Source organism: Macaca nemestrina, chromosome 9 (assembly GCF_043159975.1).
Source record: "Macaca nemestrina isolate mMacNem1 chromosome 9, mMacNem.hap1, whole genome shotgun sequence".
Classification (NCBI taxonomy): domain Eukaryota; kingdom Metazoa; phylum Chordata; class Mammalia; order Primates; family Cercopithecidae; genus Macaca; species Macaca nemestrina.
The window spans coordinates 70,415,935-70,439,774 of record NC_092133.1 but is presented as its reverse complement, the minus strand read 5'-3'; the positions used below and the strand labels follow the sequence as shown (position 1 = coordinate 70,439,774).

At 40.8% G+C, this 23,840-nt stretch overlaps 1 protein-coding gene across 2 annotated transcripts in view; it reads right to left on the bottom strand.

The window, feature by feature from the left end:
• The window catches only part of LOC105466004 (vinculin), a 125,929-nt gene that overhangs the window by 47,587 nt on the left and 54,502 nt on the right, over positions 1-23,840 (bottom strand). For both annotated transcript variants that reach the window (XM_011714733.2, XM_011714735.3), the window contains exons 3-4: positions 1,707-1,857; positions 1,444-1,552 (exon numbers count right to left, since the gene is read on the bottom strand). In XM_011714733.2, the coding sequence (XP_011713035.1) occupies positions 1,444-1,552; positions 1,707-1,857 (260 nt within the window). The remainder of the gene's footprint in view (positions 1-1,443; positions 1,553-1,706; positions 1,858-23,840) is intronic.

Here is a 23,840-nt window from a genome sequence, read left to right as displayed (position 1 = left end):
TTTCATATTTTGATATAAATACATTCACAAATATTAAACATCTAAATGAATAAATATATATTTATTAGAAAGAAATTCACAGGTCAGGGAAAAACGTTTTGCCAGGCTTCTATGCATACAGATTTCATGCCATGTCTCTGAACTCTCTACAATGTTATGTAAAAAATCTCACATGAGCCTAGTACTGAATCTAGTGGCTGAAAAAAGGCCTAAGAATGACAATGATATGTTTTGTTTTCATCTTTCTATTTTTCTGTACTTTCCAATTTGTCCAAAATAAGCATGTACTAGCTTTATAATTAGAAACAAATAGAAATATTATAAAAATAATTATAGGGATGACAGTGTTTGAAAGCATCTGGTGTTTTGGAATCAGTCTGCTAGCACTTTTTGTTTATGTTGGTGGTTACTCAAAGGCGCTATGTGATTCTCCAAAGCTTTGATTTTCAAATTGCTCTAGGATTTCTCAAGTTGTCTCATAGACCATCAAGACCAAAGAGAAGCAGAGGTGGGGCTGCTCCTGCTTCACCCAAAGTAGCTCCATTTTGTCTTTTATGTTTGGGGATTCTGCATAAGATTCCATTTGGGGAAATACATTTTTGCCAGTATTATGAGAAATTTTAAGAGGACTACTATAAAGCCACCAGAGAAACCTATTTCCAGGTGATCTTCAGTGATGGCTCAAATTCTTAACTGCCATTAAGTTTTATAGAACACCTACACTAGAACCTCATAAATATGTCGTTAATTAAAAATCAACATTTCACATAAAACAAATGAATTTTATAAAGTGGTAAAAATCAAGTTAAGCAGATTAAACATCTAACATATCTTGTCACTGGTCTAATTCATACTTTAAAGACCCTCAAGTTCATGTTATATCTGTAACATCAAAAGCTGGTATCCGTTTATATATTTTGAATATTTAATGCTCAGATGCCTAAATAATCATTTCAAAATAAAATTTAACCACAATAGTTCTTCTCTCCTTCTAGATCTGATTATATTATGCAGCCTTCGGTTAGGGCATGAATTCATAATAGTAGGCAGGCTAATTAGCAAGCTAAGAGGTCATAAAGAACTACAGGCCAGCTGGCAGACAGTGAAGGAATGCTGTGTAATGTGGAATGAAGAGATCAGGATACAGGATGGCCTTCAGCATTACAGTAATAGAAAACTATTTCCTACATTCTCCAGTAGCAGTATTTGCAATGTTTGGTTTAATTCATTTGACAAGGCCAGGATATATAGAAAGCAGATTCAGATACCAGAGACAATGACATCACTTCAAAGCACAGCATCAGCTCCATCAACAGAGCAGACACCTGAAAGTCCAATTCATCTTCACCTATCTTCTGTAAAAAGTAGGAAGAGGGTACCCTTTCCTTTGGCTCCAACATGAACAACCCTTAAAAAATGTTATAGAAATTGGATATAACTAACCTGGCCCAAGATTCTTTGTGTAAGTGACCAAATCTTCCATAGTCTCCACCACCTCTGCCACTGTAAGATATTCCAAAATTCCTTTGCAAACTCTAATAATTTTACGGACCTGAAAATATATTTCAGAGTATTCAATCACATGAGTGGACAACTAGCAAACACGATAACATAGATGTGCAGCATTCAACATATTTTCATTCTAAACAATCATCATTCTTCCATTATTATCTTTAAGAGTAGGCTTTTTGTCTCAGATTTCCTACCTCAGCCTCGTCGAAGGTAAGGAGCAGGTCTGATGTTCCAGAGAGGATGCCCCTTGACCCATCAATTAGATAGTCTCGAGCAGGCACTGAATAAGGGTCTGACTGAAGCATCTGAGCTGCCTGGACAAGCTTGGTGCAAGCATTCTCCACCCTATGGGGAAGAACACAGGTTAAGACACTGGCAGAACCACACAGAAGAACACTATATGCAAATACAAAGACAGAATATGCATGTAAATTCACACTTTTTTTCCCTACATGAAAAATAGCCAAGACTAATTGACAATAGGATCTAAGTTTTTAGATTTTACAATTTAGGCAGGGCGCAGTGGCTCATGCCTGTAATCCCAGCATTTTGAGAGACCCCATTTCAAATAGAAAATTACAAAATTACAGGTAAAAGCAGCACATTCATTCAGTGCACTGCCCTTATTCTTTATTTCCTGACAACAAAAAATGATGAGAAAACATCTGGGCTCTTTGACTTTAGGTTGCTCTAGCTCTGTAATGCCTTTGTTTCCTTGTTCCCCCCCACCCCACCCTACACACACTGTCATTAAAAGACACTGCACAAAGAACTGAAATCCTTGGCATCATTTTCAGATCTAACATCTGGAAATAAAATGCCAAAGTATGGTGTTAAGTGAAATTTAATAACTAAACAAAGCAAAGGAATGGGAAGAAACACAAACAAAAAGTATGAAGCAATGCATAAATTTCTCACTCATTCATCTAGCTAAATAAATTTGTTTGATAAATCCATTGGATCATTTGAAAATAGATTGTTAAAAGAAAATAAAAACAAAAAATTAAAATGAAAATATATTGTTAATTAAAGGTCACTAGTATTAGTAACTAAGTCAGTTATTAATAGTTTATTTAATATTCATATAAGCAACCAGGTCAGTCAAAGGTTGAGTGGCAGGAGGGGAACTGGGGAGGGATTCATTTAAAAGAGGAACCCAAAATGCATACACCAAGTATTCTCTTTGCCTTCCTTGTACTAATAAAATGTATTCATTCATTCAATTATTCATCCACACAGAGTTGAAAATAACCTAATAGATCATCTCCTCTAGTCTCATATTCAATATAGCCATTATGTTGTGAGTGAGTAACTTATGAAGATAAGAAACAAACTGCTTAAAGTTAAAATGCTTAGCCAAAATTATACATTCTCATTTGAAAACACAGAAAATGTCACCTGCAAATAAAAGCCTACCTCACAGGGTTATTTTGAGGATAAATGAAGTAATACAGAAACTCCACAAGTATAAAGCAGTATTACATTGTTAACAAGTAGAATTAAACCAACTTATGAATTTCAACTACATAAGAAGCACTGGTCTGTGGACACTGTAGGTATGTATATAAGGATGTAAAAAGCACTATTCTAACTCTCAAGGAAAATACTTTACTAAGGCAAGACACAAACATTGGCAGAATAAGCCAATACATGGCAGGGCGCGGTGGCTCATGCCTGTAATCCCAGCACTTTGAGAGGCCAAGGTGGGCAGAGCACTTGAGGTCGGGAATTCGAGACCAGCCTGGCCAACATGGTGAAATCCCATCTCTAATAAAAATACAAAAATTAGCCAGGCATAGTGGTGGACATCTGGAATCCCAGCTACTTAGAAGGCTGAGGCAGGAGAATCAGAGGCAGAGGTTGCAGTGAGCCGAGATCATGCCACTGCACTTCAGCCTGGGTAACAGAGTAGGACTCTGTCTCCAAAATAAACAAACAACAACAAAAAAAATTAGGCAGTACATAATAAATATCAGTGAAGGGCAAGACCTGTTTGATGTGGCATTTGGTCGGGCTTAGAGGACTGGATATTTTGTTCTTTTTATTTTTAAAATTAAAATTTTAATTTGATTTTAAATATATAATATATATTCATACATATTACAGAAGTATATACACATACTTAAAACCAAAAGGGCATATATTGAAAAATCTCCTTCCCTTCACTATCTTCCATGCACTCATTCCATCCTACTTGCAACCAATATAGAGTTTCCTCCAATGTTGTATTTCCTCTGTATGTAAATGTCTTCATAAAGCATTTCAGGCCTAAATGAAGCAAAAATGTACATTTCCCCTTTTTACACAAATAGGATCATACTATGTACACTTGCTGTATTCTGCTTTTTTCACTTAGGTGTTGTTCTATTAAAAGTACATAAAAAGGGCCAGGCGTGGTGGCTCACACCTGTAATCTCAGCACTTTGGGAGGCCATGGCAGGTGGATTACTTTAGGTCGGGAGTTCGAGATCAGCCTGGCCAACATGGTGAAACCCCATCTCTACTAAAAGTACAAAAATTAGCTGGGCATGGTGGCAGGGACCTGTAATCCCAGCTACTGGGGAGGCTGAGGCAGGAGAATCACTTGAACCCATTAGCTGGGTGTGGTGGCAGGCACCTGTAATCCCAGCTACACAGGAGGCTGAGGCAAGAGAATCGGTAGAACCCAGGAGGCAGAGGTTGCAGTGAGCCAGGATCACGCCACTGCACTCCAGCCTGGGCAATAGACTGAGACTCAGTCTAAAAAGAAAAAAAAAGCATTTTATAAAATAGTACCAGGTACTTTATAACCCCACCTTAACCAAATCCTCCCTCCTATTCTCCAGAGATAATTATTACTCTGTTAATTATTTTCTTGATTTTCTTTATACTTTTACCACCTATATATGTATACACACCTAAGCAACTTTTTGTTGAGTTCTGCCTATATTGGAACTTAAGCAGAATCATACTGTTATGCATGCTTCTGTGACTGTTCTTTTTGTTCAACACTATAATGTTCAGTCCATCATGTTAACAACTGTAGGTACTGTGTTGTATTCCCTGTAAGAATATACCAAAGCTGGCCAGGCATGGTAGCTTACGCCTGTAATCTCACTCAGCACTTTGGGAGGCTGAGGCGGGCAGATCACCTGAGGTCGGAAGTTCAAGACCTGCCTGACCAACATGGAGAAACCCCGTCTCTATTAAAAATACAAAATGAGCTGGGCATGGTGGCACATGCCTGTAATCCCAACTACTCGGGAGGCTGAGGCAGGAGAATTACTTGAACCTGGGAGGCGGAGGTTGCGGTGAGTTGAGATCATGCCATCGCACTCCAGCTTGGGAAACAAGAGCAAAACTCTGCCTCAAAAAGTAAAAAAGAATATACCAAAATTGATTTACCCATTCTACCTCTGCTGGATGTTAGAGGTGTTCTAGGTTCTTGTTTCTGTTATTAGTGTTAATATGAATAATAGTGCTATGAAAATTTTTATTCTGGCTCCTGGTACACATGAACAGAGTTTAGATTATATATCTAGTAACGGAAATACTAAATTACAGAAAATATATATACTCAACTTTACCAGGGAATGACAATCTGCTTTCCAAAATGACTGTATCAATTGAATACTTCTACCAGCAGTATACAACTTGATCCTCAATGTCTGAACTTTTAATATGCCATTTTAGTCAATGTGAAATGATAAATTATTGTGAATTTAATTTGCCTTTTTTTTTCTTTTTTTTTGAGACAGGGTCTGTCTGTTGCCCAGGCGGCAGGTGCAGTGGTGCAATCATGGCTCACTGCAGCCTCAACCTCCTGGTCACCTCCCACCTCAGCCTCTCAAGTAGCTGGGACTACAGGCACACACCATCATGCCCAGCTAATTATGTTTATTTCTTTAGAGATGGAGTGTTGCCATGTTGCACAGGCTGGTCATGAACTTCTGGGCTCAAGCAATTCATCCATATCAGACTCCTAAAGTGCTGGGGGCCAGGCACAGTGGCTCACACCTGTAATTCCAGCACTTTGGGAGGCTGAGGTAGGTGGATCACTTGAGGTCAGGAGTTGGAGACCAGCCTGGCCATCATGGTGAAACACTGTCCCTACTAAAAATACAAAAATTAACCAGGCATGGTGGCAAGTGCCTGTAAATCCAAGCTACTTGGGAGGCTGAGGCAGGAGAATTGCTTGAACCTGGGAGGTGGAGGTTGCATTAAGTCAAGATCACGCCACTGCACTCCAGCCTGAGCAACAGAGTGAGATTCAGTCTGGAAAAAAAAAAAAAAGTGCTGGGATTATAGATTTGAACCCACTGTGCCCAGCCCTGCATTTTTCTTTTATTAATAAAACTGAGGATTGTTTGTTTGTTTCACTGTTTACTGGCCCCATGAGTTTTGATAGGTAGTGTTTTTGTCATTCATTTCTAACTGTCACTGTGATTTATTTAACAATAAATTGTTCGAGAATTTTAAAATATACTTCTACATATAAAGGACTCTTCCACTTACCTTCTCATCATTGATTTATCATTCAAATGAGTTGTGTAGAAAATGTGGTCTTAAGACACTAAAATGTATTTAGGCTAGCTTCATGGCTTAACATATGATTCAGTTTTATAAATTTTCTATGCGTTCTTAAAAAGAATGAGTGATCCAAATTTTAGGAAAAACATTTTTCCTAAAAGTGTCTTTTGACACTTAAGAGTGTCTTTGTGGACAGGCACAGTGACTCATGCCTGTACTCCCAGTACTTTGGGAGCCCAAGGCAGGAGGATCATTTGAGCTCAGGAGTTCCAGACCAGTCTGGGTAAGAGAGCAAGACCCTCTACTAAAAATAAAAAATAAAAAAAAAATAGGCAGGCACAGTGGTTCACAACTGTAGTCCTAGCTACTCAGGAGGCTGAGGCAGGAGGATTGCTTGAGTCCAGGATATCAAGGCTATAGAGAGCTATGATCATGCCACTGCACTCCAGCGTGGGTGACAGAGCTGGACCCTGTCTCAAAAAAAAAAAAGTGTCTTTTGTATGCTAATAAGATGACTAGTGGCTAGGGGACCCTAGATAGCTTCAAAATGGAAGCTGGTTCCAGAAACATCAAGGCATGGTGAGAGAGTTTCTGGGTTGGTGAACACATCCGGGTGCTGGGAGGTGGTGCACCCAGACATCATGAAAGCTTCCTCATCATATCTTGCCCTATGCATCTCTTCCATTTGGCTGTTCCTGGGTTGTTTCCTTTATAATAAACTGATAACTATTTGAGTAAAGTATTTCCATGAGTTACATGAGACATTCTAGCGAATTATCAAACCCGAAAGCTGGGAGTTGCAGGAACTCCCATTTTTGTAGTAAAGTCAGACAGAAGTGTGGGTACACCAGGCACCCAATACTTGTGACTGGTATCTGCAGTGAGGAAAGTTTTATGGGACTAAGCACTTAAACCTATGGAGTCTGACAGTAACTCTGGATAGTTAGTGTCAGAATTGAATTGAGTTGCTGAATACCAAGTTGGTGTCTGAAGAGTTGGAAGACTGGTTGTTGGTGTGGAAAAAAAAAAACCCATACATCTAGTATCAGAAACATTGAGTAAAAACATCCCATTATTATATATATCAACGCTTGTCTACATTTACCAACAAACTGTCCAGTATCTTGGCTCATCATTCCCTCTTGTATTTCAGGCTTACGTCTGGGATCAGCTGACTTGTCTGAAGTACATTCTTTAGGATTTCCTCTAGTAAAAGTCTGCTGGTGACAAAATGTATCCGTTTTTGTTTGATAATGTCTATTTTGTCCTCATTCTTCAAAGACTATTATAGTAGTACAGAATTCTAAGTTGACAGTTATTTTATCAGCAAACTGAGGGCATTAATTCACTGGCATGGTAATGAAAGCAGGAGACAAGGAGGTATGATAATGAAAGCAGAGATTGGAGTAATGTGGGGCTACAAGCTGAGGAAAGCAGGCAGCCTCTAGAAGCTGGAAAAGGCAAAGAAACAGTCTTTTCTAGAGTTTCCAGAAAGAATGTGGCCCTGCTGACTCACTTTGGACTTCTGGCTTCCAGAACTGTAAGATAATAAACTTGTGTTGTTTTAAACCACAAATTTTGTGGTGACTTGTCACAGCAGTAAGAGGAAACTCTCATCCAATCAAAAATTATCAGGTATACAAAAAGGCATGAAAATACCACCAATAATGAAGAGGAAAGTCAATCATTCAAAACCAACCCAGGCCTGGTATCATGGCTCACGCCTGTAATTCCAACACTTTCGGAGGCTGAGGTGAGAGGAGGACTGCTTGAGGCCAGGAGTTCAAGACCAGCCTGGACAACACAGGGAGACCCTGTCTTCTTTTTTTAGACAAAGTCTGGCTGTGTTGCCCAGGCTGGAGTGCACTGGCGTGATAGCTCAATGCAACTTCCACCTGCTGGGTTCAAAGGATTCTTGTGCCTCAGCCTCCCAGGTAGCTGGGATTACAAGTTTGTGCTACCATACCGCAGCTGGCTAATTTTTATATTTTTAGTAGAGACGGGGTTTTACCATGATGGCCCAGCTGGTCTCAAACTCCTGGCCTCAAGTGATCCACCCACCTCAGCCTCCCAAAGTGTTGGGATTATAGTTGTGAGCCACTGCGCCCGGCCAAGGAAGACCTTGTCTCTACAAAAAATTTAAAAATTAGCCAGGCACAGTGGCAAGTGCCCGTGGTCCCAACTACTCGGGAGGCTAAGATGGGAGGATCACTTGAGTCCAAGAGGCCAAGGCTGCAGTGAGCCATTATTGCACCACCACACCCCATCTTGGATGACAGAATAAAATCCTATCTCAAAATAAAACCCACCTAGAAATGACAAAGATGACAGAATCAGTAGATAAGAACATTAAAATGGTTATAACTATATTCTACATGTTCAAAAAACAAAAGTAAAGATTGAGCTGGGCACAGTGCTATGGTCTGGGAGGCTGAAGCAGAAGGATTGCTTGAGGCCAGGAGTTCAAGGCCAGCCTGGGCAATATAGCAAGACTCCATCTCTACCAAAAAAAAAAAAAAAATCAGGCCAGGCATGGTGGCTCACACCTGTAATCCTAGCACTTTGAGAGGCTGGGGCAGAAGGATCTGCTGAGCTCAGGAGTTCAAGACCAGCCTGGGCAGCATGGCAAAAAATCCCTGGGCACCCCATTTTTACAAAAAAATAAAAAATTAGCCATGTGTGGTGGTGCATGCCTATAGTCCCAGCTACTCAGGAGGCTGAGGTGGCTGGATCACCTAAGCCCAGGGAATTCGAGGATGCAGTGAGCCATGATTGCACTACTGCACTCCAGCCTGGGCAACAGAGTAAGATCCTATCTCAAAAAAATAAAAATAAAAAATGTAATGGCACGGTGTCGCGCGCCTGTAGCCCCAGCTACTCTTGAGGCTGAGGTGGGAGGATCACTTGGGCCCAGGAGGTTGAGGCTGCAGTGGGCCATGATTGCACTCCATCCTGGGTGACACAGCAAGATCCTGTCTCAAAAAAAAAAAAAAAAAAAAGTAGATTGGTTACACTAGTTACATAAATGCAAGATAGAGAAAAAGACCCAAATAGAACAACTAGATATGAAAGATATGTCTGGGATCTAAAAATACACTGTGAATTACTAGCAGATTAGATATTGCTGGGAAAAAAAATAGTGAAATTGAAGTCATAGCAATAAAGACTATCCAAAATAAAACAGGGTGAAAAAAGATTTTAAAAAACAAACAGCATCAGTGAGCTGTGGGACAACTCCAAGCAACCTAATACATGTGTAATTAAAGTTTCCAAAGAAGAGAAGGTAGTGGGAGGGTAATATTTAAATTGTTTCCAGGGAACTTGAACATTTATGAAATTATAGCCAACAAACAAAAGCATCACCAACTACAAGTCTTGTGATATAGCTATTCATGAAATCCAGTTACTGTATAAGTTTTTCAAATTTGGAAAAAAGATGACAGGAATGACCATTATGGAGAAAGGAAACTGAAAAAGAAAAGATGAAATGGAAAAGGTTTACAGGAATAAAATTGATTATCACTAATGGTTCCCTTGTGTGGTAAAATGAAAGGTCCAAAACAGAGACTGCACCATTTTTTAATATAATAAGACATCTGATCTGCACATTAAAATTTAATGGCATTCATAAAAGCCAAACAAATCCCACTAAGACTAACCAGCAGTCAGAAACAGGAAGAAGTCTGTCTTGTGTACGGAAAATTGGATTTTATTTAAACATTCAAGCTCCCTAGCTTCTTAAAGTGATCTTGTATATTTTAATAGAAATCTGAATTTCTAAAAAGTATTTAAAGAATGAAAGTAGGGACAAAGTCAGTTTTCTAAATAATTGTATATCTTAACTATATACTAATAATATTTAATTAGATACTTTAAATCAATCAACTAGTACTTCTCTCTCCCTTTGAATCTTCAACCTAAATTGCTAGAAAAAAATCTTATGCTATATATCAAACGGACCAATGACAGCCTTATGGGATCCCTAAATATGCTTACTCATGACCCTCTAATACATTCTTCCCAGAATTACCACCTACTATAATTTGAGACAATTTAGGAGAAGACCTTGAGTATGAGTAATTATTTTTTAAGAAAAAAAGGGCACAAATTCCTCAGTTCCATGTGATTTCAATTATCACTAACCAAGAAGATTAAATGTATGCCGAGTAAGAGGAAAATACATTTAGAGATTATAAAAAGACTACCACAAGTCTTTTTTTCTTTGGAGACAGAGTCTCGCTCTGTCGCCCAGGCTGGGGTGTAGTGGCGCGATCTCAACTCACGGCAACCTCCATTTCCTGGGCTTAAGCAATCCTCCTGCCTCAGCCTCCCAAGTAGCTGGAACTACAGGAATGCACCACTATGCCCAGTTAATTGGTTTTTTTTGTATTTTGTGCAGATAAGAGGTTTAATCATATTGCCCAGGCTGGTCTCCAACTCCTGACCTCAAGTGACCAACCCCCTTCGGCCTTCCAAAATGCTGGGATAACCACCACGCCCTGCCTACAAGTCCTTTTTAAGGGTTCTTTTAGACTGTATGCAGAAAAAGTGAGTTACTAAATTTTTTTTCTAGACAAGGTCTTGCTGTTACCCAGGGTGGAGTGCAGTGGTACTATCACAGCTCACTGTAGTCTCAACCTCCCAGACTCAAGTGATCCTCACACCTCAGCCTATCAAGTAACTGAGACCACAGGCACATGCCACCATGACCAGATAATTTTTTATTTTTTATATTTTTTTGTAGAGACAGGATCTCACTGTGTTGCCCAGAATGGTCTTGAACTCCTGGGCTCAAGTGATCCTCCCACCTCAGCCTCTCAAGTAGCTGAGACTATAGGCGCACATCACCACACCCAGCTAATTTTTTATGTTTTGTACAGACAAGGTCTCCTTATGTTGCCCAGACTGGTCTTGAACTCCTAGACTCAAGTGATCCTCCTGCCTTGGCCTCCCAAAGTGCCAGAATTATAGGCATGAGCCACTGTGCCTAGCAGAGTCACTAATCTTAAATTCCTTTAGTTAAATTATTTCATGTATTTATTCATCTAATATATTGAGGAACTATTATATGCTAGGATTCCTAGAAATGGGAATATTTTTTTAAAGTCCCTACCTAAGAGGAACCTTGGTAGGAGGAGACAAATACAAATCAGTCTTTAGAAGTATGTCCAGCAGGCTAGACGCGGTGGCTCACGCCTGTAATCCCAGCACTTTGGGAGGCCAAGGTGGGCAGATCACAAGGTCAGGAGTTCGAGACCAGCCTGACCAACATGGTGAAACTCCATCTCTACTAAAAAAAAAAAAATACAAAAATTAGCCGGGCATGGTGGCATGCACCTGTAATCCCAGCTACTCAGGAAGCTGAGGCAGGAAAATCACTTGAACCCAGGAGGTAGAGGTTGCAATAAGCCGAGATGGCACCACTGCACTCCAGCCTGGGCAACAGGGCAGGACTCTGTCTCAAAAAAAGAAAAAAGAAAAAGAAAGTATGGGTGCAAAAGCAGGAGGAGACTTTTTCTTTTTTTTTTTTTTTGAAATGGAGTCTTGCTCTGTTACCCAGGCTGGAGTGCAGTGGTACAATCTCAGCCCACTGCAACCTCTGCCTCCCACATTCAGGTGATTCTCAAGCCTCAGTCTCCCAGCAGCTGGGATTATAGGCATGCGCCACCACACCCAACTAATTTTTGTATTTTTAGTAGAGATGGGTTTTCACCATGTTGGCCAGCTGGTCTCGAACTCCCAACCTCAGGTGATCCCAAAGTGCTGGGATTACAGGTGTGAGCCACCGTGCCTGGCCAGGAGGAGTCATTTTTACCTAAGAGGTTAGGAATGTTGTGATGGAGAAGGTAACAACTACACTGCTCCTGCCTTCAGAAGCTCAGCACTACTTAAAAAGATGATTCTCTTTGCAGCATCTCTTTGAGCTCTCTTTCCAGTAGATCTCTCTCTCTCTTTCTCTCTCTCTCACGCATATGCACATGCACACACACGCACACACACACATCCTTTCTGTGAGAAATAACCTGCACTTGCAATAGGCCTAGTTGGACTAGGGAGGGCAGTCTACCATCACAAAGTACAGGTAGCTCACTCTAAAGCCAAACAATCTCAATCTACTTCTATAAAAAGCAGTCATCCTATGTCAACTCACTGGTTTAGCCGTGGAAGGAGAGCTTTAGACAAAATAATATAAAGGAAATGGCGTGATTAAGTCTATTTAGACATATGGTCCATAAGTTAAAACTGGAAAGCACTTGAAAACATTCAAGTTCAACTTTCACTCCCACCAAAAAAAAAAAAAAAAAGTTGGGGAGGAGTGGAAGTAACTCATATCACATTCACTGTTTTAATAAAAACAAAAAAACTAAAACTGATCTTAGACAGTATAGCCATTTAGGTTACAAATATTGTCAAAAAGATGCGTTGTTTGCCTAAGAGTGAAGTACTATGGAACAGAACACCTGAAAATTTGATTTCATGGAGGTCGCAGTTCCTGGAGCACACCCAAGGAAACAGGTGTTTACATCCCACGATCCCTGTTTTAGAGAGAGAGCTTGTTGCAGAGCCCACAAACATATCTCATCAAACAAGGCTATGACGACACTTGGGAGATGGGAAGGAAACAGGTGGAGGGAAGGAAGTCAGAACATGAGAAGCTGGTCAGTGAGGTTTTCTCCATCTGGCCACTGCACCCAGCACCTCCCTCGCTGTCATCTCCAACCAGTTCGGCCCTGGTATAATTATGTGGCAGGCAAAATCAATTGTCAGGGCTTTTCTTCCTCTTTTCTTAGCCCTTGTTGAGATCTTCCCTTCCCTTCCCATCCTGTCAGGGTCTTTCAGACATCAAGAAAGGCCTAGATCACTTCCCAGTCTGAGAAGCCCATCATATTCAAACATGAAGAAATGCCAAAACAGGTTCATAAAAATGGTGGTCTATTTAAGTGCTTACATTTAATATTTTAATTGCATGATCAACTTTTGTCTGGGCTGGAGTGCAGTGGCACAATCACGGCTCACCACAGTCTTGACCTCCTGGGCTCAAGTGATCCTCCTACCTTAGCCTCCCAACTGGGACTACAGGTGCATACCACCATGCCCAGCTAATTTTTTGTATTTTTAGTAGAGGTGGGGTTTTGCCATGTTGCCCAGGCTGGTCTTGAACTCCTGGGCTCAAGCAATCCGGCCATTTCAGCCTCCCAGAGTGCTGGGATTACAACGTGAGCCACCACACCTGGCCATGAACATCTTTTAAGACTTCTCTTTTTCCTGTGACTACATACAGGGCCTTGTTTGAAGATAATATTAAAGTCCAGACCCTTCACAATATAAGGCCTGAGTGAGAAGACAGGGGTTTGGGGTACAGGCAGGCCCTCAAGCTCTCTCTGCCTTCCTGCATATTAAGAGCCTACCTTCAGCCAAAGCCCTAAGTGAAAATGACTGCTAAGGCCCCCTAAATCATCCCTTCATTAGATATTTAAGATTTAAATTGTTAACCTAAGGAATGAACTCCAGTATAAAATTTCAGGCATCAGCAACTGAGAGTTCAGCCATTCTAGTATCCTTCAAATAGGAAGTACTGCCTCTATCAATTCATTCCCTCCTTGAAATGTGTATATACGTATGATTTTTTTAAAATAATAATAATAGAGCCAGGGATGGTGGCTCACACCTATAACCCCAGCACTTTGGGAGGCTGAGGTGGGAGGATTGCTTGAGCCCAGGAATTTGAGAACACCCTAGACTACATAGCAAGACCCCATCTCTACGAAAAATTTTTAAAAATCAGCCATGCATGATGGCATGTTACTGTAGTTCTAGCTATTCAGGAGGCTGAGGGGAGAATTGTTTCAGCCCAGAAGTTTGAGGTTACCATGAGCTATGATCATGCCACTGTACTCCATCCAGCCTGGGAGACAGAGCAAGACTCCATCTTTAAGAAAATGTTAAATAATAATAATTTAGAAAATAATAGATGTGAAGATTTCAAAAGACTCAGGAGATAGGTGAAGAAAGTTTTCTTTTCTATATTAATACAAAGCATTTGTCACAGATTTTACTTTAAAACAGTAGAGATGAACGCATTCTGTGGCATACCAGTAATAGCCAATATGCTTTGCTCCTGGAGTTGCCATTTTGAGAAAGGTCAAGGATCCTCAGCTATTAGTCACCTAGAGACCTGACTGAAGACCACAAGCATAGTTACAGTTTTTAGGAGGGGGTCAGGAACACAGGAACACAGAGTACAATGACAAGCTTTAATCTAATTCAAGTAGCAAGTATGCAGCACCAACTCACCCAGGTGTACACTGTGTGATAATACTAAAACATGCTGCTCCAACCCTGTACTCCTACATTTAAAGATCCTACAGACCTCATCCACAAAGTATTCATTTCCCTGTCCCAGCTCTCTTAAAGTACAACATAATGCAAAGTGGCCTTCTTGTTCTTATCAAGGCCAAACAGTGATAGTACAGGACACTGCATGAGTACACCCAAAACTAAAAATAAAACCACAAGGATGCAGCTTAAATATATACAATTTCCATTTGTAGGCCGGGCGCGGTGGCTCAAGCCTGTAATCCCAGCACTTTGGGAGGCCGAGGCGGGCGGATCACAAGGTCAGGAGATCGAGACCACAGTGAAACCCCGTCTCTACTAAAAATACAAAAAAAAAAAAAAAAAAAATTAGCCGGGCGCGGTGGCGGGCGCCTGTAGTCCCAGCTACTCAGGAGGCTGAGGCAGGAGAATGGCGGGAACCCGGGAGGCGGAGCTTGCAGTGAGCCGAGATCGCGCCACTGCACTCCAGCCTGGGCAACAGCGTGAGACTCTGTCTCAAAAAAAAAAACAAAAACAATTTCCATTTGTAAATTATATCTCAATAAAGCTAAGGGGAAAATGAATTTTAAAAAATAACCCACAATGAGTCATATTGAAAACATTCAAAACATTTCAAGGGAAACACCAAACCCTTTGCTAGAGGATGTATACTAGATAACAAAGCCTAAACATACACACACTCACACACACACACACACCCCCAACACGAGCACACGCACACAAAAAACCCACAGGCTCACTAAATTCTCTTGTTTCAGATTATTGAGATTATAAGGGTATGCAGCCAGTTTTGACTTCACTTCAAATAAAACAGGACTCTGTCCAAGTCAAGAGATAATTGAAGGGGAAGCAGAATGTTGAGAATGAATGGGAGAGGAACAAACGTTACAGCTGCCCAAGCTATATGTTCCTCATGTCTTGGTAAGTAGTTTATTTGAAAGATAGTGGATGAGTCACAATCTTTAAATCCTTTAAAACCTGAATAACTAGTCCTGCTCTTTCTCCCCTCTTCCCTTAGTCTCTTGTCAAATCTAGCGTCAGTGCAGATTCTGAGTGTGCAGAGTTCAGTCAATAACTCTGCTACCTCCTGGTCCATCAGCTCCACAGTCCTTCCTCCATCTCATACTAGGGTTACAGCAGAAATTGAGTATACAAGCAAGAGTGTCTTACAGATACCAGTAGTTTTCAAATGTATGTTGATTCTGTTATGATGAATAAAATTTTTAAATTATCTTAAAATATTACTAAATTGGCCAGGCATGGTGGCTAACCCCTATAATCCCAGTATTCTGGGAGGATTGACTGAACCCAGGAGTTCTAGACCCACCTGGACAACATAGTAAGATCCTATCTCTTAAAAAAAAAATTCTTTTAATTAGCCAGGTATGGTAGCATGCATGCCTATAGTCCCAGGTACTTGGGAGGCTGAAATGAGAGGATCACCTGAGCCCAGGAGGCTGTGGCTACAATGAGTTGTGATCACACCACTACCTACATTCCAGCCTAGGTGACATAGTAAGATCCTGTCTCAAAAAATTATATAAAATAAAATAAAACTTATGAAATTCACTGTATCATTTGTTTGTTTGTTTGATATACAGTCTCACTTTGTCACTCAGACTAGGGTGCAGTGATGTGATCTCCCCTCACTGCAGTCTCCGCCTCCTAGGTTCAAGCCATTCTCCCACCTCAGACTCCCAAGTAGCTGGGACTACAGGCACTTATCACCATGCCCAGCTAATTTCTGTATTTTTAGTAGAGAGGGGATTCCACCATGTTAGCCAGACTGGTCTCAAACTCCTGACCTCAAGTGATCCACCCACCTTAGCCTCCCAAAGTGCTGGGATTACAGGTGTGAGCCTGTATCTTTTCGTTTTTATGCATTTCTTAATCAACAAATAATTTAAAATCTCACCATTATTATTTTGTTGTTGGTTTTTTTGTTTTGTTTTGTTTCTTTGTTTTTTGTTTTTTTGTTTTTTTTTTTTGAGACGGAGTCTCACGCTGTTGCCCAGGCTGGAGTGCAGTGGCGCGATCTCGGCTCACTGCAAGCTCCGCCTCCCGGGTTCCCGCCATTCTCCTGCCTCAGCCTCCTGAGTAGCTGGGACTACAGGCGCCCGCCACCGCGCCCGGCTAATTTTTTGTATTTTTAGTAGAGACGGGGTTTCACTGTGGTCTCGATCTCCTGACCTTGTGATCCGCCCGCCTCGGCCTCCCAAAGTGCTGGGATTACAGGCTTGAGCCACCGCGCCCGGCCTTTTTTTTTTTTTTTGAGACATAGTCTCGCTCTGTCACCCAGGCTGGAGTGCAATGGCACGATCTCAGCTCACTGCAATCTCCCCTCCCAGGCTCAAGCAATTATTCTGCCTCAGTCACCCGAGTAGTTGGACCTACAGACGTGCACCATCATGCCCAGCTAATTTTTGTATTTTTAGTAGAGACGGGGTTTCACCATGTTGGCCACACTGGTCTTGAACTCCTGGCCTCAAGTAATCCACCTGCCTTGGCCTCCCGAAGTGCTGGGATTACAGGCGTGAGCCACTGCGCCCAGCCTAAAATCTCACTATTATTATTTAAAGGTCCTTATGCTGAAAAAAGTAGGCAATCACTGTTCTATAGTAGAATGTAATAAAAGAGTTACAGGCATGGCTACCTAAACACAAAATGAAGTAGAATAGATACAATAAGAGGATATTTTCACTTATGAAGAACACTGGCAAAAACTAAGATGTAGATTTTTTTTTTTTTTTTTTTTGGAGACGGAGTCTCACTCTGTTGCCCAGGCTGGAGTGCAGTGGCGCACAGTCTCTGCTCACTGCAAGCTCCGCCTCCTGGGTTCACGCCATTCTCCAGCCTCAGCCTCCTGAGTAGCTGGGACTACAGGTGCCCGCCACCACGCCCAGCTAATTTTTTTTTTTTTTTTAGTAGAGACGGGGTTTCACCATGTTAGCCAGGATGGTCTCCATCTCCTGACCTCGTGATCCGCCCACCTCGGCCTCCCAAAGTGCTGGGATTACAGGTGTGAACCACCATGCCCGACCAACTAGGATGTAGATTAAAAGAAGAAGAACAAAATCTGGAGAAACAAGCCAACAGCAGGCTAAGGTCTATCAACAGTCATTCTAAAAAAAGATAATTAGCAACAAATAATTAACAGAATTCAGAACCTAGGAGAATCACAAACTTGTAACCACCTAACAATATTGCTTTGAAATATATAGAGCTAACACTGACAATTATAAGAAAAATAGACAGGTCTACAATTAGTATAGGAGATTTTTAACATATATCAATCATAAGCTGATAGTTGAAACAGACAAATTAGGCTATAAAAAATTGGACCACTAATATTTATATAGTGACCTAATTAATATAAATAGAACTCTATACCCAAGCAAAAGAGAATGTACTTTCTTTTCAAGCACACATAAAAACTCACTAGAACTGAGCTCTATGTAACAAAAGAATTTCCAAGAATTGATATTATACCAACCATGTCTTTGGGTACAATACAATTATATTAGAAATATAACAAAAGATAATAAAAAGAACTTTGAAAACTTTAAAAAATTATTTTAAAGAATTTTTAAATTCTCTAATTTAAAAGAGAATTAGGAGGTCAGGAGTTCGAGACCAGCCTGACCAACATAGTGAAACCCCGTCTCTACTAAAAATACAAAAATTAGCCAGGCATGGTGGCGGGGACCTATAATCCCAGCTACTCGGGAGGCTGAGGCAGGAGAATCACTTGAACCCAGGAGGCAGAGGGTGCAGTGAGCTGAGATCATGCCATTGCACTCCAGCCTAGGTGACAGAGCAAGACTATCTTTAAAAAAAACAAAAAGAAAAGAAAAGAAAGATTGAACATAAAGACTGAAATATTAAAAATAAGGTATTCTTGGCCGGGCGCGGTGGCTCAAGCCTGTAATCCCAGCACTTTGGGAGGCCAAGACGGGCGGATCACGAGGTCAGGAGATCGAGACCATCCTGGCTAACACGGTGAAACCCCGTCTCTACTAAAAATACAAAAAAAAATAAGCCGGGCGAGGTGGTGGGCGCCTGTAGTCCCAGCTGCTCGGGAGGCTGAGGCAGGAGAATTGCGCGAACCCAGGAGGCGGAGCTTGCAGTGAGCGGAGATCTGGCCACTGCACTCCAGCCTGGGCGACAGAGCCAGACTCTGTCTCAAAAAAAATAAAAAAATAAATAAAAATAAAAATAAGGTATTCAAATAATAAACTTGAGAAAAGTAAATAATAAATATGAGAAAAGAATTTAATGAAATAGATCTTCGTGGGAAAAGCTAGTAAGACAGATAAATCTCTAACAAGAGCGATAAGAAAAAAAGACGAGGGGGGAGGGATTGCATTGGGAGTTATACCTGATGTAAATGACGAGTTGATGGGTGCTGACGAGTTGATGGGTGCAGCACACCAACATGGCACAGGTATACATATGTAACAAACCTGCACGTTATGCACATGTACCCTAGAACTCAAAGTATAATAATAATAATAATAATAATAATAATAATAATAAAAGAAAAAAGACAAAAGGCAGAAATAAGCAATACTGAATAGGAAATGTCATATAACTAGATACAACAGAGATTTTTAAAAGAATAGATTATTATGAATTTTATGCTAATAAATTTGGAAGTTTGGACAAAATTGGCAATTTCTTAGAAAAGTATCAGATTACCAAAGTTGACTCACAATGAATTTAGAACCTGATTTAGATAATAAAACAAAACTGAGTTTCTTTTTAGTCATATCTCTTCCTCCCAAAGACACCACCAGATACAGAGTTTTAGATGCAAGTTTTGCCAAACTTTCAAGAGCAGATAATCTTTATCTTACATAACCTGTTTCAAAAACTAGAAAAGACCTTATTTTATGAAGCTAAAATAACCTTGATACCCAAACTAGATAAGAATATAAGAAGAAAAGAAAATTACAGATAAAGGTCCCTCATGAGCAAAAATGCAAAATCCTTTTAAAATATTAGCAAATTAAATTCAGCACTATATATATATGTTTTTCATCACAGCCAGGTAGGGTTTATCCTAGAAATACAAGAATGGTTCATTATCAACAAATCTATATTCATGTAGTAAACCACAGACTATCTCAACAGAGTAAAGGATAAAAAAATGTGTAATCCACTCAACAGATACAGAAAGAAAGGGCATTAAATAAAAACAAGCAATCATGGTCCAATTTAAAAAAAAAAAAAAAAAAGTCTTACTACAGAAGACTACAAATTAGATTTTAAAAATCTCTGAGAAAAGCTTAAAAAGTAACTGAAGGGCCAGGCACAATGGCTTATGCCTGGAATTTCAGCACTTTGGTAGGCCAAGGTGAGCAGATCACCTGAACTCAGGAGTTTGAGACCACCCTGGGCAAAATGGTGAAACCCCGTCTCTACTAAAATACAAAAAATCAGCTGGGAGTAGTGGCGCACACCTGTAGTCCCAGCTACTTGGGGGCCTGAGGCATGAGAATCGCTTGAGCCCTTGATGGGGAGGTTGCAGTGAGCCGAGATCATGCTACTGCACTCTAGCTTGCGGTACAGAGACAGACGCCATCTCAAAATAAAAAGGAACTGAAGAATTGAATCATTTATTTGGAGAAAACTATTAAGAAACAAAAATTAAGAAGCTATAGAAGAAAAAAAGAAGCTATAGAAGGAAGCTAATATGTAATTGAAGCAGGAGTCAGTACTCAATTCCAAAGGCAGGGCTTGGACACTGGACCACATAGAGGACTAGCTAAAGCAGGTCCAGGGTAGAAGCACCTCCCCATAAGACATGCCCACCAGGGTGTCAGGTCAGTTTACCACTGTCATGGCAACACCCAGATGTTACTGCCCCTTTCCATGGCAACAACCCAACAACCTAGAAGCTACCACTTGCATTCTAGAAATTTCTGCATAAATCACCCCTTAATTGGAATATAATTAAAAGTGGGTATAAATATGAGTGTGCAGAACTGCCTCTGAGCTGCTACTCTGGGCACCCTGCCTCTAACGTAGCCCTGCTCCACCAGGAGCAGTGCCTCTGCTGCTGCTGCTATACGCCACTGCTTCAGTAAAAGTTGCTACCACCACCAGCTAGCTCTTGAATTCTTTCCTAGGAAAAGTCAAGAATCCTCTTGGGCTAAGCCTCAATTTTGGGGTTTGCCTGTCCTGCATCATAATCACCAAATGTTTCTTTTTGTTTGTTTTAGGTATTTTCACATATTTCATTTCACTCATTTAAATCTCACAATAACTATTATGTTAGAAGAAGAGACTTGTAAAGAAGAATGAGAAAGTACCTTAGCATACTGGAATGAGCATACTTGGAATCAAAACAGTTCAGGGTTAGAATCCTACCTCTGCCATGTATGAACTGAGAAACTTTCAACACCTTACTGAGCTTCTCTTCATCTGAAAAATGAAGTAGATTAAATAACACAACTTAAAATACCCAGCTCATAGAAGGTATTGAAGAAATCGAGCAGAGTTCAAGACCAGGCTGGCCAACATGGTGAAACCCCGTCTCTACTAAAAATACAAAAATTAGCCAGGCGTGGTGGCACGTGCCTGTAGTCCCAGCTAATCAGGAGGCTGAGGCAGGAGAATTGCTCGAACCCGGGAGGCAGAAGTTGCAGTGAGCCAAGATCACGCCACTGCACTCCAGCCTGGACGACAGAGCGAGACTCTGTCTCAAAAAAAAAAAAAAAAAAAAAACAGTAGTGCTAGGTCAGGCGCAGTAGCTCATGCCTGTAATCCCAGCACTTTGGGAGGCCAAGGCAGATGGATCACTTGAGGCCAGGAGTTCGAGACCAGCCTGGCCAACATGGTGAAACTCATCTCCACTAAAAATGCAAAAATTGACTAGTCATGGTGGCATATGCCTATAGTCCCAGCTGCTCGGGAGGCTGAGTCAGGAGAATCTCTTGAACCTGGGAGGTGGAGGTTGCAGTGAGCTGAGATGGTGCCATTGCACTCCAGCCAAGGCAGCAGAGCGAAATTCTGTCTCTAAATAAATAAATAAATAAATAAAAAACAGTAGTGCTAAATTATGTTTTACGTAGCAAGTCCAAAGATGAACTATTTAAAGTTTGAGTGCTTGCTCTAGGTCAAAAATGCAGCAAGGCAGCTGGCAGAGGTCAATGATTACATCACAGAAACTTGGACATCCACATTAAGAGACAAAAATCTTCTAATACTGTAGCAACAGAAAGGACCACAAAACTCAGGACACACACACACACACAAATCACACATTAGCCCCAGGCAAACAAAGGGCATTAAGTGACATGATTAAATAATTAATTGTTAAAAAAAGATATTCTGGGCACTTTCACCCACAAGTGTGTTTAAAAATACAAACTTCATCACAAATTATTTTGAGTGTTCAAGATCACAAGCAAAGAAAAAGCTACAAGGCCTGATGACCTAAAAATGTGGTATCATTACTTTAGGTCAAAAAAGATCTAAATTAAGTATAAAGCATATTTTAATCCTTCTCAAATTTCTTGTTTGTGCATGAATATAAATTATGGTAAATTTGTACAAGTAAATAACATAACTGTTCTTAACTAATAAAGTTTAAGGGTTAAAACAAAAAATTCCCAAGAAATGTGATTAATGGCAATCATGTAGCAGTAGTGCATCCTTTCACATGGTTTTTTTTTTTTTTTTTTTTTTTTTTTTTGAGACGGAGTCTCGCTCTGTCGCCCAGGCTGGAGTGCAGTGGCCGGATCTCAGCTCACTGCAAGCTCCGCCTCCCGGGTTTACGCCATTCTCCTGCCTCAGCCTCCTGAGTAGCTGGGACTACAGGCGCCCACCACCTCGCCCGGCTAGTTTTTTGTATTTTTAGTAGAGACGGGGTTTCACCATATTAGCCAGGATGGTCTCGATCTCCTGACCTCGTGATCCGCCCGTCTCGGCCTCCCAAAGTGCTGGGATTACAGGCTTGAGCCACCGCGCCCGGCCTTTCACATGGTATTTTGGGAACATTCTTTTATTCAGTCAGCCTAGACATTACAATATGCTTCAAAAATAGTCCGAGCTGGTGAACCAATCCAAGTTTTGACTCAAGCAGACTGTCAGAGCAGCACTGAGGCAGAAAGTGACAACAATGTCCAGTTCGAAATGAAGCTGTCATTTGCCTACCAAGAGATAATGCACACCATGCCCTTTTTCAAGTTCATATCACAAGACCACCTCAGAAGTGAGGTTTTTTGATCCATTCAGTACTGAACATCCTTGGATCGGGTCCAAGAATTGCCTTCCTTATTCATTTCTGCTCCATTGCAGAAATAAGAATGAAATTCCATTGTATACAGCAATGACAATTTTTCCAAGGCAAATAAAATAGTTTGCTATAAACATTTCTCACCTATAAGAAGGAATCAATCTGAAGCAAATCTACATTAACAGAAAATAAATCTGGTCGGTTTGACATCCAGCTTATTCTGTTACAACACTAGCACCTACTATTCCTTCTGTATTTGGTTATGAATCTTCCTGAAGATGCTTTCATATTGTCATCTTACTGCTCTGCAGCTACAAAGCTTCCCTGCTGCCCAATTCTAAATTCCTTTGCCTGGCTTTCAAGGACCTTCACTATTGCCCAACCTACCTACCTAAGCTTAGTTCCTACCACCCCCACCATGTGCCCCCTCCCCACAGGCCCTCATGACTTGTCATGCCATTCATTGCACCTAAAGTATTTTCCTTCCTCCCTACATCTAACCATCCTCCCAAGCCCCACTTCCTACATAAACGCTCTTTCTACTATTCCTGCTTACAATGAGAGAGCTCTCTCTCTGAATTCCTATCATAAAGTCAGTCTGTATTATAGCTCTTTAATTGGAAACTTCTTAAAATATTTCTTTTTTACAAAATTTCTCTGCAGTAGTGTTTCCACCTTTGCTCCACTATCATATATAGAAAAATAAAACTCATGTTTATGGCATAGCCCCATGGGTCTACTTGGGATTATGCACACTTTCCAGTCACAATAGCTGTAGTTCCACTAATTTCTCTCCCACTAAAGAAAACATAATAACAAGCATATTATACTTAAAGTTTTAAAAAAATAAACTCATAATGAGCAGAAATGAGAGGGATATTATTATACATGTGAACTTAAATATGTTCAATTCGGTTTTTTTTTTTTTGAGATGTAGTCTCACTCTGTCACCCAGGCTGGAGTGCAGTGGTACAATCTTGGCTCACTGCAAACTCCACCTTCCGGGTTCACGCCATTCTCCTGCCTTAGCCTCCCGAGTAGCTGGGACTACAGGAGCCCATCACCGCGCCCGGCAAATTTTTTGTATTTTTAGTAGAGCCAGGATTTCACCGTGGTCTCGCTCTCCTGACCTCGTGATCCCCCAGCCTCGGCCTCCCAAAGTGCTGGGATTACAGGCGTGAGCCAGTGCGCCCGGCCTCTCAATTCAGTTTTTTTTAAAGCAAAGCATTAGTACCCTCTA